Below are 14,404 nucleotides of genomic sequence, written 5' to 3' on the forward strand. Positions count from 1 at the left end.
TTTCTCAGCAAATTAGGTATAGAAGAAAAGTATCTCAACACAACAAAGGCTATATGTGACAAACTCACAGATAACATTATGCTCAATGAGGAAAAATTAAAAGCTCTCAACATTTTCCTACTTATTATGATATTAGCTGTGGGGTTGTCATACATGACCTTAATTAATTAATTAATTTATATTTTGAAAAATTTAAAAAAATTATTATGCTATTATACTTTAAGTTCTAGGGTACATGTGCAGAACATGCAGGTTTGTTACATAAGTATACATGTGCCATGGTGGTTTGCTGCATCCATCACCCCTTGATCAACATTAGGTATTTTTCCTGATACTATCCCTCCTGTTGCCCCAACCCCCCCAACAGGCCTGGTGTACAATGTTCCCCTGTCTGTGTTCATGTGTTTTAACTTTTCAACACCTACTTATGAGTGAGAAAGTGTGGTGCTTTTCTGTTCTTGTGTCAGTTTGTTGAGAATGATGGTTTCCAGCTTCATTCATGTTCCTGCAAGGGCATGAACTCATCCTTTTTTATGGCTGCATAGTATTCCATGGTGTATATGTGCCACATTGTCTTTATCCAGTGTATCATTGATGGGCATTTGGGTTGGTTCCAAGTCTTTGCTATTGTGAATAGTGCCACAAGAAACGTATGTGTATGTGTGTCTTTGTAATAAAATAATTTATAATCCTTTGGGTATATACCCAGTAATGGGATTGCTGGGTCAAATAGTATTTCTAGTTCTAGGTCCTTGAGGAATTGCCACACTGTCTTCCACAATAGTTGAACTAATTTACACTCTCACCAACAGTGTAAAGGTGTTCCTATTTTTTCATATCCTCTCCAGCATCTGTTATCTCCTGATTGTTTAATGATCACCATTCTAACTGGCATGAGATGCTATCTCAATGTGGTTTTGCTTTGGATTTCTCTAATGACCAGGGATGATGAGCTTTTTTAAATATGTTTGTTGGCTGCATAAATGTTTTCTTTTGAGAAGTGTCTGTTCATAGCCTTCACCCACTTTTTGATGGGGTTGTTTGTTTTTTGTCTTGTAAATTTGTTTAAGTTCCTTGTTGATTCTGGATATTAGCCAGGTGAGTAGATTGCAAAGTTTTTATCCCATTTTGTTAGTTGCTGGTTCACTCTAATGATAGTTTCTTTTGCTGTGCCAAAGCTATTTAGTTTAATTAGGTACCATTTGTCTATTTTGGCTTTCGTTGCCATTGCTTTTGATGTTTTAGTCAGGAAGTCCTTGCCCATGCCTATGTTCTGAATGGTAGTGACTAGGTTTTCTTCTAGGGTTTTTACGGTATTAGGTCTTATATTTAAATCTTAGTCCATCTGGAGTTAATTTTTGTATAAGTTGTAAGAAGGAATCCAGTTTGAGCTTTCTGCATATGGCTAGCCAATTTGCCCAACACCATTTATTAAACAGGGAATCCTTTCCCCATTGCTTGTTTTTGTCATGTTTGTCAAAGATTATATGATTGTAGGTGTGTGGCATTACTTCTGAGGCCTCTGTTCTGTTCCATTTCTCTATATGTCTGTTTTGGTAACGGTATCATGCTGTTTTGATTACTGTAGACTTTCAGTGTAGTTTGAAGTCAGGTAGTGTGATGCCTCCAGCTTTTTTTTCTCTTGCTCTGGATTATCTTTGCTACGTGGGCTCTCTTTTGGTTCCATGTGAAATTTAAGGTGAGGCTTTCCCCCCCCAAATTCTGTAAAGAAAGTCAATGGTAGCTTGATGGGGATAGTATTGCATCTATAAGTTACTTTGGGAAGTATGGCCATTTTCATGATATTGATTCTTCCTATTCATGAACATGGAATATTTTTCCATCTGTTTGTGTCCTCTCTTATTTCCTGAGCAGAGGTTTGTTGTTCTCCTTGAAGAGGTCCTTAACATCCCCTTTTAGTTGTATTTATAGGTATTTTATTCTCTTTGTAGCAATTGTGAATGGGAGTTCACTAATGATTTGGCTCTCTGTCTGTTATTGGTGTATAGTAATGCTTATAAATCAATGTAATTTTTGTACATTGATTTTGTATCCTGAGAGTTTGCTGAAGTCGCTTATCAGCTTAAGGAGATTTTGGACTGAGACTATGGGGTCTTCTAAATATATAATCATGTCGTCTGCAAATAGAGACAATTTGACTTTCTCTCTTCCTAATGGAATACCATTTATTTCTTTTTCTTGCCTGATTGCCCAGGACAGAATTTCCAATAGTGTATTGAGTAGGAGTGGTGAGAGGGCATCCTTGTCTTGTGCTGATTTTCAAAGGGAATGTTTCCAGTTTTTGCCCATTCAGTATGATATTGGCTGTGGGTTTGTCATAAATAGCTCTTATTATTTTGAGATATGTTCCATTGATACCTAGTTTGTTGAGAGTTTTTTTTAGTGTAGATGGTTGTTGAATTTTGTTGAAGGCCTTCTCTGCATCTATTGAGATAATCATGTGGTTTTTGTCTTTGGTTTTGTTTATGTTATGGATTATGTTTATAGATTTGCATATGTTAAACCAGCCTTGAATCCCAGGGATGAAGCTGACTTGATTGTGATAGATAAGCTTTTTGATATGCTGTTGGATTCAGTTTGTTAGTATTTTATTGAGTATTTTTGCATTGATGTTCATCATCAATATTGAAATTTTCATTTCTAGTTATATCTCTGCCAGGTTTTGGTTTCAAGATGATGTTGGTCTCATACAGTGAGTTAGGGAAGAATCCCTCTTATTTTATTGTTTGGAATAGTTTCAGAAGGAATGGTACCAACTCCTCTTTGTACCTCTGGTAGACTTTAGCTGTGAGCCCATCTTGTCCTGGACTTTTTTTGATTGGTAGGCTATTAATTCCTGTCTCAACTTCAGACCTTGTTATTAGTCTATTCAGGAATTCTACTTCTTCCTAGTTTAGCCTTGGGACTGTGTACATCTCCAGGAATTTATCCATTTCTTCTAGATTTTCTGATTTATTTATGTACTGGTGTTTATACTATTCTCTGATGGTAGTTTGTGTTTCTGTGGAATTGGTGGTGATATCCCCTTTATCATGTTTTATTGCATCTATTTGATTCTTCTCTCTTTTCTTCTTTGTTAGTCTGGCTAACAAAGTCTGGTCTATCTATTTTGTTGATCTTTTCAAAAAACCAGCTCTTGGAGTCATTGATTTTTTGAAGGGTTTTTCGTGTCTTGATCTCCTTTAATTCTGCTCTGATCTTAGTTATTTCTTGCCTTTTTGTAGCTTTTAAAGTTGTTTGTTCTTGCTCCTCTAGTTCTTTTAATCATGACATTAGGGTATTGATTTTAGATCTTTTTTCTCTTCTGGGCATTTAGTGCTATAAATTTCCCTCTACTCACTCCTTTAGATGTGCCCCAGAGATTCTGGTATATTGTGTATTTTTTCTATTTGGTTTCAAAGAACATCTTTATTTCTGCCTTCATTTCATCATTTATCCATTATTCATTCAAGGACAGATTGTTCAGTTTTCATGTAGTTGTGTAGTTTTGAGTGAGTTTCTTAATCCTGAGTTGTAATTTGATTTCACTGTGGTCTGAGAGATTGTTCCATTGTGTTGAGGTATGTTCCTTCTATACTGATTTTGTTTAGGGCATTTATCAAGTGATGTTGAACTTTATCAAATGCCTTATCTGTATCTATTGAGATAATCATGTGGTTTTAATACTTTATTCTCCTAATGTAGTGTATCACATTTATTGATTTGCATATGTTGAACAATCCTTGTGTTCCTGGAATGAATCCCACTTTGTCATGAGGAATGATCTTTTTAATATGCTGGTTGGATTTGTTTTTCTAGTATTTTGTTAAGAATTTTTTGCATCTATGTTCATCAAGGATATTTTCATTTAATTTTCTTTTTTTAATGTTCTTATTGTGTTTTGATATCAAGGTAATGCTGACATCCTAAAATGAGTTTGGAAGAATTTTCTTCTTTGAAATTTTTTTGGAAGGGCTTGAGAAGGAATAGTGTTAATTATTCTTCAAATGTTTGGTAGAAAACAGCACTGAAGCTATCAGGTCATGAGCTTTTCATTAATGGGAGGCTTTTTGTTGCTGATTAAATTACTTTACTCATCATTTATCTGTTCAGATTCTCTGTTTATTTATAAATAAGTATTGGTATGTTGTATGTTTTAAGGAATTTATTTGTTTCTTCTAGGTTATCCAATTTATTGATGTATATTTTTTCAAAATAGTCTCATAAAATGGAATACAACAGAGACCTTGGAGGCAACACAACATATCTGCAACCATACAATCTTTGACAAACCTGACAAAAACAAGCAACGGGGAAAGGATTCCCTGTTTAATAAATGGTGTTGGGAAAACTGGCTAGCTATGTGCAGGAAGCAGAAACTGGACCCCTTCCTGACACCTTACACTAAAATTAACTCCAGATGGATCAAAGACTTAAACATAAGACCTAACACCATAAAAACCCTAGAAGAAAATCTAGGCAAAACCATTCAGGACATAGGAGTAGGCAAGGACTTCATGAACAAAACACCAAAAGCACTGGCAACAAAAGCCAAAATAGACAAATGGGACCTAATCAAACTCCACAGCTTCTGCACGGCAAAAGAAACAGTCACTAGAGTGAATCGGCAACCAATAGAATGGGAAACAATTTTTGCAGTTTACCCATCTGACAAAGGGCTGATATCCAGAATTTACAAAGAACTCAAACAGATTTACAAGAAAAAAACAAACAAGCCCATTCGAAAAAGGGCAACGGATATGAACAGACACTTTACAAAAGAAGACCTACATGAGGCCAATAAACATATGAAAAAATGCTCATCATCACTGGTCATTAGGGAAATGCAAATCAAAACTACATTGAGATACCATCTCACGCCAGTTAGAATGGCGATCATTAAAAAATCTGGAGACAACAGATGCTGGGGAGGATGTGGAGAAATAGGAACATTTTTACACTGCTGGTGGGAGTGTAAATTAGTTCAACCATTGTGGAAGACAGTGTGGCGATTCCTCAAGGACCTAGAAATAGAAATTCCATTTGACCCAGCAATCCCATTACTGGGTATATATCCAAAGGATTATAAGTCATTCTACTATAAGGACATATGCACACGAATGTTCATTGCAGCATTGTTTACAATAGCAAAGGCCTGAAACCAACCCAAATGACCATCAAAGATAGACTGGACAGAAAAAATGTGGCACATATACACCATGGAATATTATGCAGCCATCAAAAATGATGAGTTCATGTCCTTCATAGGGACATGGATGAACCTGGAGACCATCATTCTCAGCAAACTGACACAAGAACAGAAAATGAAATACTGCATGTTCTCATTCATAGTCGGGTGTTGAACAATGAGGACACAGGGAGGGGAGCACTACACACTGTGGTCTGTTGGGAATAGGGGAGGGACAGCGGGGGGTGGGGAGTTGGGGGGAGATAACATGGGGAGAAATGCCAGATATAGGTGAAGGGTAGGAAGGCAGCAAATCACACTGCCACGTGTGTACCTATGCAACTATCTTGCATGTTCTTCACATGTACACCAAAACCTAAAATGCAAAAAAATCAACAAAATAGTCTCATAATTATCTATATTTCTGTGGTATTGAATATTTCCTTTTTCATTTCTGATTTATTTGAGTCTTCTTTTTTTTCTTAGTTATTCTAACTAAGGGTTTGTTGATTTTGTTGGAGCTTGTAGTCATTATTCTAAGTGAAGTAATATGGAGTGGGAAATTAAAAACTGTATGTTCTCACTTGTAAGTGGGAACTAAGCTATGAGTATACAAAAGCATACAGAGTGGTATAATGAACTTTAGAGTCTCAGAAGGGGGATGATGGGAGGGGGCTAGAGATAAAAATTACACTACTTGGGTGACAGGTGCACTCAAATTTCAGAATTCACCACTATGTAATTTATTGATTGTAACAAAAGGCCACTTGTACTCCAAATGATCTTGTGTTTCAGCCTCTTAAGTAACTGGAATTATAGGCATGAAATTTCCAGTTATTATTTTTTTTTGGTTGGTGCAAAAGTAATTGCGGTTTTTGCCATTATCTTAGTGGCAAAAACCGCAATTACTTTTGCATCAATGTAATAGTAGAGATGTGGTTTCACTGTGTTGGCCAGGGTTTTCTTGAATTCCTGACCTCAGTGATCTGCCTGCCTCAGCCTCCCAAAGAGTTGGGATTAGAGGTATAAGCCACTGCACCTGGCTGAAACATAAAAATTAAAAAAATTATATTTCATACAAAAATTAGCTGGTGTGCTGGTGGATGGCTGTAATCCCAGCTACTCAGAAGGCTGAGGCAGGAGAATTGCTTGAAACTTGGAGGCAGAGGTTGCAGTGAGCCAAGACCACGCCATTGTACTCCAGCTGGGCGACAGAGCGAGACTCTGTCTAAAAAAAAAAATTATATTTTATTGTGTTCTATTTCATACTCTGCAAGAAATGACACTGGAAGATTACCTCGTTAGAGTTGTAATCCATACATTCACAAGCTCTTGCAGCTTTAAAGAGAGGCAATGAAAGAATGAATGCCCAAATGTAGCAGATTGGCTTTTACTCATTTTCATAATCTCCTCACCCTAGCACTGGTATAATATTATTCTGAGAATATTAGGCAGCTAAAGCAGTTTTTTAAAATTCTTGTCCACATTGGTAACATGAGGAATAAAACTCACCATTTTATATATTTAGATACTGAACATTCTGGTAGCTCAGCACCAGACTCTGTGAAGTCATTGCTTTTGCTTATCTATGACTTGGATTACATTCCAAGTATGTATTAACATAAAGCCAGACTAGATGAACAGCTTGAGAAGAATATGACTTGCTTTTTTTTTGACAAGCTCATTTAGAAGGTGATACATTCTTTTCCATATTCATTTCCAAGTGCTTATATAAAGAAGGCTGGGTGAGGTCTTGCCTAGTGATCTTAAACATTAACTTACACAAAGCACCTTCCTTCCTTGTCTCAGCATATTGATACATCCTCTCTGCCCCGTAGATATCTAGGGCATGAAGTTGATGCTAGCCCAGTCCTCATAACCTGCTGCCAAATATTTTGATGGCTTTATTTAAAGCGTAGGTAAGATCTTTGCTGACTCAGCTACCCAGCATGCAGCTGGATATATGGAAAGTAGAAATATGCTGGCCTTGTGCAGATGCATTTCAAGTAGAATGGCCAACATTTCTACAGTCCCAGTTATATTAAACCAATCAATTTAATACCTTTTTTCTAGTTAACCTCTGGTTCCTTGAAAAAGATATTGTTTATAATTATCAGATAGTTATAATAGATAATCATTTATTAAACACAGTAAATACTAGCAGTCTTAATGTTTTACATCTATTTTCTCACTGAATGCTCAAAACTATAAGTTTGACATTAATATTATAAACATTTTAGAGTTGGCATAGGTGAGCCTTAGGGAGATTAAGAAAGTATCCCCAGGTAACTTTGGTAGAAAGTTGAAAATCTGAGATTTGAACTAAAGCCTATGTTTTAAGCCACTGTATGACATTGTTCCCACTGTACCATAGGTTTTGGTAGATATGTGGATGTAGGGGAACTTAATGATTTAGATGTGGCTGTTCAAGAACATATCTCTACCAATAGAAATGTAGTGCAATAAATTTGGAATATATTGAATATTATCACTAATCTCTAGCTAGCAACCAAAGAAAGCCAGATATTCAAAATGGCAACAGCTTTACATAAAATACTTTTTTCAAAAATATTATACATTCTCCAGTACTTTCTGTGGTTTTGAGAATTTGCTCTCATAATCAGTTCAATCCAACTTGTTCCTTAAATGCTTGAGAAGTACCTCATTCTACTCAACATATTACCACATATAAAGCATGTGAAAAATACCAGATTATGTTCCACTTGTACCCCAAATACTAACAAAACTCCTGCAATGTGTTAGGATATTATTAAACTGTGTACAAGTGCTCAAATTACAAAAAATCCTTACTTCCATTGAAATTGAACACTACCACTACCTATTCAAATTCAAGTTGTCATTGCCCTGAATCCGTGTGTAAAGTTTCTGGTGGGTAGCCTATTTCTAGTTGTTTTTCAAGACTCATAATTTGGAACATTCTATATATAAAATTGCAATGACACTTTATATTTGTTTCACTTTATAAAAAGGTCACCGATAGTTTATGTTAAAAATAAAAGCGAAAATCTGAGGGAAAGTTAAAGAAGTAGAGCCAGATAACAGAATTTTCATTTGTAATATCTAATAAAATGAAACAAACAGGTGAAAATAAAATCACAATAGGAAGAAAAAAAATCACCAGAAACTATCAAAGACAGAGAAAACAAATGTCATGCCATTAACAAATGTGTCATCTAAGAAAAAAAACAATAGATTTTGTCTAGGAGAATGAAAGCCTTCTAAATTTGCCTCTAGAAACCTCTTTTAACCATAAACTAGAAAAATGGACATATAAGTTGACAAAAGTCTTGAGAATTTTCTCCTCATTTGGAGAAAAGTAGACTAAATGTATATATTCTTTCTTTTATTTTTCTCTTAGGAAAGGATGGAAGTTACATTGGTTATATGTGAAATATAAATGAAAAAAGGGAGGAGAATAAAAATTGTTCACTCCTTGTTGGAAACAGTTTCTAGGACTCCATGCTGAAGAACAATGCGGATACTACATTCTCCTCAAAACAATTCTCAAAACTTTTCTTGACTCATGAAACCCAACTAACTCAGTAGTTGTATTTATATACTTTTATGATCTGGCTTCCTTTTTCACTCTAAATTCTTATCTTCCTACTCTTCTAAATAAGCAGTATGTTTTGTTTCTTAAATGTTAAGTAATTTTTGGAAAACAAAACTAATTCTCATTTTTTTTTTTTTTGAGACAGAGTCTCACTCTGTCACCCAGGCTGGAGTGCAATGGCACGCTCTCAGCTTACCACAATCTCTGCCCCCAGGGTTCAAGCAATTCTCCTGTCTTAGCCTCCCAAGTAGCTGGATTACAGGTGTGTACCACCACACCCAGATAATTTTAGTATTTTTAATTAGAGACAGGGTTTCACTATATTGGTCAGGCTGGTCTCAAACCCCTGACCTCGTGATCTGCCTGCCTCAGCCTCCAAAGTGCTGGGATTACAGGCATGAACCATCGCACCAGGCTAGAACTAATTCTTTCCAACTGTTCCTTTTTGGACCTCCATTAACTCTTCTCTAATAACAGTTAAAATGTTATTTTGCTTCTTAAAAATTTTTATATCTTTCTTCATTCCAAACTATAGTTTTCTTGAAATTAAGACATACTTTTCCTATTTTTATCCTCAAGGGCCAATTTAGCACTTGAAATATAGACACTGAATGCGTATTTATTAAGTGAAAATATATAGTTTTTATTAATGTGTAACCTCCTTTTTTAAAGTTTCACAATCTTTTTGACTGAGTTCTTGAAAGCTTGTTTTACTTGCTGATTTCTTAAAGTATATATGAAGGGATTCAACAAGGGGGTAACTGAAGTAATGAGTACAGCTATTCCTTTGTTGAAAGCACCTCCTTCTTTTGCAGAAGGATTAATGTACATAAACATGCAGCTGCTGTAAGAGAGGGAGATGACAATCATGTGGGAGGAGCAAGTGGAAAAGGCCTTTGTCCTTTGCTGGGCAGAAGGGATCCTCAGAATAGTCCTGATAATGTATGTGTATGACAGTGTCACCAGCACCAGAGTAACCACAAGAGTCACAACAGCCAAGAGGATGACCATCAATTCTAAGAAACTTGTGTCTGAGCAGGCAAGCTTCATGAGAGGCCCATAGTCACAGTAATAGTGATTCAGAATATTGGAGGCACAGAAATCTACCTGGCTCATCAGGATGATTGGTGGTAAGATTGCTAGGAATCCCCCCAGCCAGGAGCAGAACACTAGTTGTATGCAGACTCTGCTGCTCATAATAGTCAGGTAATGCAAAGGTTTGCAGATGGCCACATAACGATCATAGGACATGGAGGCCAGCAGGTAAAACTCTGTAGCTCCAAGAAATATAGCAAAAAAATACTGAGTCAAGCAGCCAGAAAAGCTGATGACTTTATTTCCTGTTGTCATGCTAGTCAGAAATCTGGGAATAAAAATGGATGTGAAGGAAATTTCTAAGAAGGAGAAATTCCGGAGGAAAAAATACATGGGGGTCTGGAGGTGGGGATCTAGTAAAGTGAGGGTGATAATAGTCAGATTTCCTAGGACACTTAGCATGTAGGTGAGGAACAGAAAGATGAATATCATCACTTGGAGTTCAGGTTGATTTGTAAGGCCCAGTAGAATGAACTCACCAAACATGGTTCTGTTTTTCATTATTGCCCTTCAGAAAACCTAAAGGGAAAAAGTGAGAATGATGAAAATGGAAGAATTTCTTAGGGCAAGAGTGATAAAGCTTATTTTAATGAACAGAATCAGATCATACATTACTCACCATTCGGATGGCCCAAACCAGTGTCCCATTGGATGGCACTTGGCTCCATGCAAGCCCCATATATTTTGTGTAAGTAACCTTTTTAATTTCTCAAGTTGACCTGTTCCTGGGCACTTAAGAAAATTTATTAGGCTGGGCACAGTGGCTCACACTTGTAACCCCAGCACTTTGGTAGGGTGAGGTAGGAGATCACCTGAGGTCAGAAGTTCGAGATCAGCCTGACCAACATGGAGAAACCCTGTCTCTACTAAAAACACAAAAATTAGCTGGGCATGGTGGTGCATGCCTGTAATCCCAGCTACTCGGGAGGCTGAGGACAGAGAATAGCTTGAACCCGGGTGGCAGAAGTTGCAGTGAGCTGAGATCACGCCATTGCACTCCAGCCTGGGCAACAAGAGTGAAACTCGGTCTCCAGAAATAAGAGAAATTTATTATAGAATAACTATTCATGATTCTTCCAGAAAAAGAGAAGTTTTTGAACCTATTTCTTCCTTTCAAAATGTTTATAAAATCTTCATATTTAAAGCACTTTCTCCTGACTGTAATATAAGCTCTCCTACTTCTGTGCTTTTGGCACACATCTCTCTACCTCATTCTGTTTTCTGTGCTTTCCTGTTTATTTCTTTCCTTTGTCTGTACTATTTGATGCTTCACTGGATATCTGCTGTATATCCTTATCTCCATTACTGTCCAAATCGCTGACATCCTTGTTTCAGAAACAAGTAGAAACTTCCCTACACAGGCAATGCTGAAGATAATATTATTTTATATTGTGAAACTTTTCCTCTACATGAACAAGGCTTAAGCATCAATAAGTTATATTAGTTAACATTTTATTATTGGTTTCTGTGCCACATTCAGAGTCTTCCAGGCACTGATTTGAGATATATCTCTGAGAAGAGAAATTTAAAGATCTCTGTAAGCAGCACTATGGAATGAATTTTGGTCAGGCTTAGAGTCCTCAATGGCAACTAAAGATGACAGTTTATTACCCAAACTCTCTTGTTTTGTATTCTTGTCTTACAGAAGCCAGAAAAAGTTTTTGACAATAAGAGTTCTTTGTAAATAAATTGGTAATTCTCAGGGAAGGGAAATTTGGTGGTAGTATTCTGAGTGCATCTTTAGATTTTTCTGATTAAGAGGGAAATATGACATAAAAGAGTCCCTTTAATTTACATGCAATGGATTAGAAAAATTATATTATTACAATCATTCTTGTCAGCCTTCCCATCTTCCTATACAGTTTTTGAAGGTCCTAGATGATGTTAAACATTGACCTGGGTCTCCTGCCTCTTCCTTGTTTATACTAACCTGTAGTCTTTAGCAAGTACTGCATTTTCCTCCAGATTTTCACAGTTGATTCATTTCATAATCCACATTTATGGAATGTTAATATCAATGACTTTAAAAACATATGGTGCTCATACCTTTGACAATCTGAATGACTGTAGCGAACTATTTACGTTGTTGTACCTAAGAGGTAAATAAAAGATGAGATGTGCCATGTGGAGCTTTGAGTAGTATAAACTTCAACATGTTTTCCATTGGCTTCCATCCACATTCTACTTTTCTCTTAATGGAAGTATCCAAGCTTGTGGAACTTAACTGGGAAAGAGAGCATATTATTTTCCATTCTAAGAATCCAATCCAGAATCAAATCATAGTTCCTGAGAGACACAGACCTTCAAATGTATAATAAAAAAAGAAAAAAAAAAAGCCTATAGCGGTTATTGAATCAGAAGAAAATACATTGAGAGACTGCAAATTCCTTAAAATTTATGTTCTAAGAGAGATTATGTTGAAGTTCTTAGATGGGAGGGTATGAGCATCTTTGCAGTTTCTGTGTTAGCTAGAGGAACACAGGTTTCATCTGCTCTTTTTAGAGCAGGCACATGGGATCAATTTCCTGAAGAAGCTAAAGAAGCCCTGTAGACCAAAGTTCAAAAGGGGCTAATGAACCTCAGTTGTTGGCAATTTTGAGAATAAACTGTAAACATATGTCTGAGAAGAAAGGCTCCAGAGAGACCACTGAGATAAAAGTTCCCTTAGAGAATCTGCCACAGCCATGAAGTTTGTGGGGAAATGCAGAGCAATGGAGGGACACTCCCTGGGGGTGGGTGTGCCTGGCCTTGTCATTGTTCCTATTGTCTCTCTTTCAATAACCCACTGTGGCCAGTGCTCAAACATGATATAAATGAATGACACTTCACCATAAATCACCATAGGCTGAATGCTGTGGTATCCTCCATTAATCTCCCATTTCTAAACTACCAGATTACTGACTACCTTCAAGCAACAGCTGGAAAATAGTTTGCTATTTACATATTTTGCTAATATGTTTAATGCATAGTTCAAACAGCCTCTCAGAAGCAATTAGCCTTCACTTTTGAATGAAATATACTTTCACTCAATTCCCCATGGGATATCTCAACAGGTCTGCCAGCACACAGTCTTTGCAGGCAAGATCTTAAACACATTCAACTTTCTCTAGGAACACACACATTGCTAATAACAAACCCTTGAAAATGTGGAAGCAGCTTTAAAAGTCAATACTGGGCAGAAGCTGAAAGAATTTGGAGGAGTAGGCTAGAAAAAGCCTATTATCTGGTGGGGGCCTAGAATACAAGAAGGCAATGGAAAATGTGGAACTTCTTGGAGATTGGTTAAGTGGTTATGACCAGAATGCTGATAGAAATATGAACAGTAAAAGCTATTCTGACAAAGTTTCAGATAAAACTGAGGAGCAAAGTTTTTGAAACTGGTGGAAAGGCCATCCTTGTTATAAATTGGACAAGAGCTTGGCTGAGGTGTGTCTATACTAGAGAGCTTTGTTTATTAAATTTGAGATTGATGAACTAGGGTATGTGGCAGAAGAAATGTCTAAGCAAAATAGAAGGAGCTGCATGGTTGCTTTTTGCCACTTCCATTGAGATTCAGGAACAAAGAAACAATTTAAAACAGAATTTATAATTCAAAGGGAAGCAGAGTAGAAATATTTGAAAAACTTTCAGCTGTGTAGAGTGAAAAGCCATGTTCAGGAGAGGAAACCAAGCATACAGAACCATTTGCTAAAAAGATTAGCACAGGTAAAAAAAAGTCAGGTACTATTTCTCAAAACAATAGAAAAAATACCCTGATGACATTTCAGAGATCTTCAATGCTGCCTCTCTCATCACAGGCCCAGAGGTATAGGAGGGCAGAATGCTTTCAGGGGCTAGGCCTGGGATGATCTTCATGGATTCACTGCCCAGGGTTGCCTCAGGATTCTGCTGCCTACATTTTAGCACAGTGCTCCATGGCTGCCTCAGCCATGGCTCAACCTTCCCCAGGTGAAGCTCATGTTGCAGCCCTGGAAGGCACAAGTTATAGTTGGTAGTGTCCATGTGGCATTAATTCTGCAGGCTTTCAGAAAATGAGAGCTGTGGAGGCTTGGTGGCCTCCACCCAGATTTCAAAGAATGGCATCAAAAGCCTGGGGTTCTTGGCAGAGTTGTGTCACAGGGGTGGAGCCACCATAGAGACTTTGATTGCTTAATCAAAACAATACTCAGCATAAATGTGGGGTTGGAGCTGCTATAGAGTTCCCACCATGGGACTGATGGTGCTGTGGGAGTGAGACCACTGCAGAGAGTCCTCACTAGGGGTATGCCTTGCAGAATATGGGAGTAGAACTGCTGAAACTCCAGAACTTTAGAGCTACCAGTGTGCAATGCCAGCCTGGGAGAGTTGAATGAACTAAGCCCAGCAAAGCCATAGGGGCAGGCCTGCCTGAGGCTTTGGGGATAAAATCCTCAAGCCAAAGTGAGGGTGCCAGACATGGAGTCAAGGAGATTATTTTGGAATCTTAGGACCTAATGTCTATTTTCTTGGGTTTTGAACCTGATTTGGGCCTGTTATCCCTTTCTTCTTGCCTATTTTCTCCCTTTTGG

The 14,404-nt window shown here is 37.2% G+C and overlaps 1 protein-coding gene across 1 annotated transcript; it reads right to left on the bottom strand.

Annotated features, from left to right (window-relative positions):
• Nucleotides 1-9,362: 9,362 nt before the first annotated feature.
• LOC100399107 (olfactory receptor 6C4) lies at nt 9,363-12,369 on the bottom strand. The gene is made up of 2 exons (XM_002752578.6): nt 11,904-12,369; nt 9,363-10,376 (listed from the first exon to the last, which is right to left on the bottom strand). Exon 2 carries the CDS (start codon nt 10,356-10,358, stop codon nt 9,429-9,431), a length of 930 nt encoding a protein of 309 aa, XP_002752624.1. The 5' UTR covers nt 10,359-10,376; nt 11,904-12,369; the 3' UTR covers nt 9,363-9,428.
• Nucleotides 12,370-14,404: the final 2,035 nt, after the last annotated feature.

This window comes from Callithrix jacchus, chromosome 9 (genome assembly GCF_049354715.1).
Source record: "Callithrix jacchus isolate 240 chromosome 9, calJac240_pri, whole genome shotgun sequence".
Classification (NCBI taxonomy): domain Eukaryota; kingdom Metazoa; phylum Chordata; class Mammalia; order Primates; family Cebidae; genus Callithrix; species Callithrix jacchus.

Bases quoted from the DNA above. Each gene is read 5' to 3' on its own strand.
- LOC100399107 (XM_002752578.6), bottom strand. From the start codon at position 10,358: ATGAAAAACAGAACCATGTTTGGTGAGTTCATTCTACTGGGCCTTACA.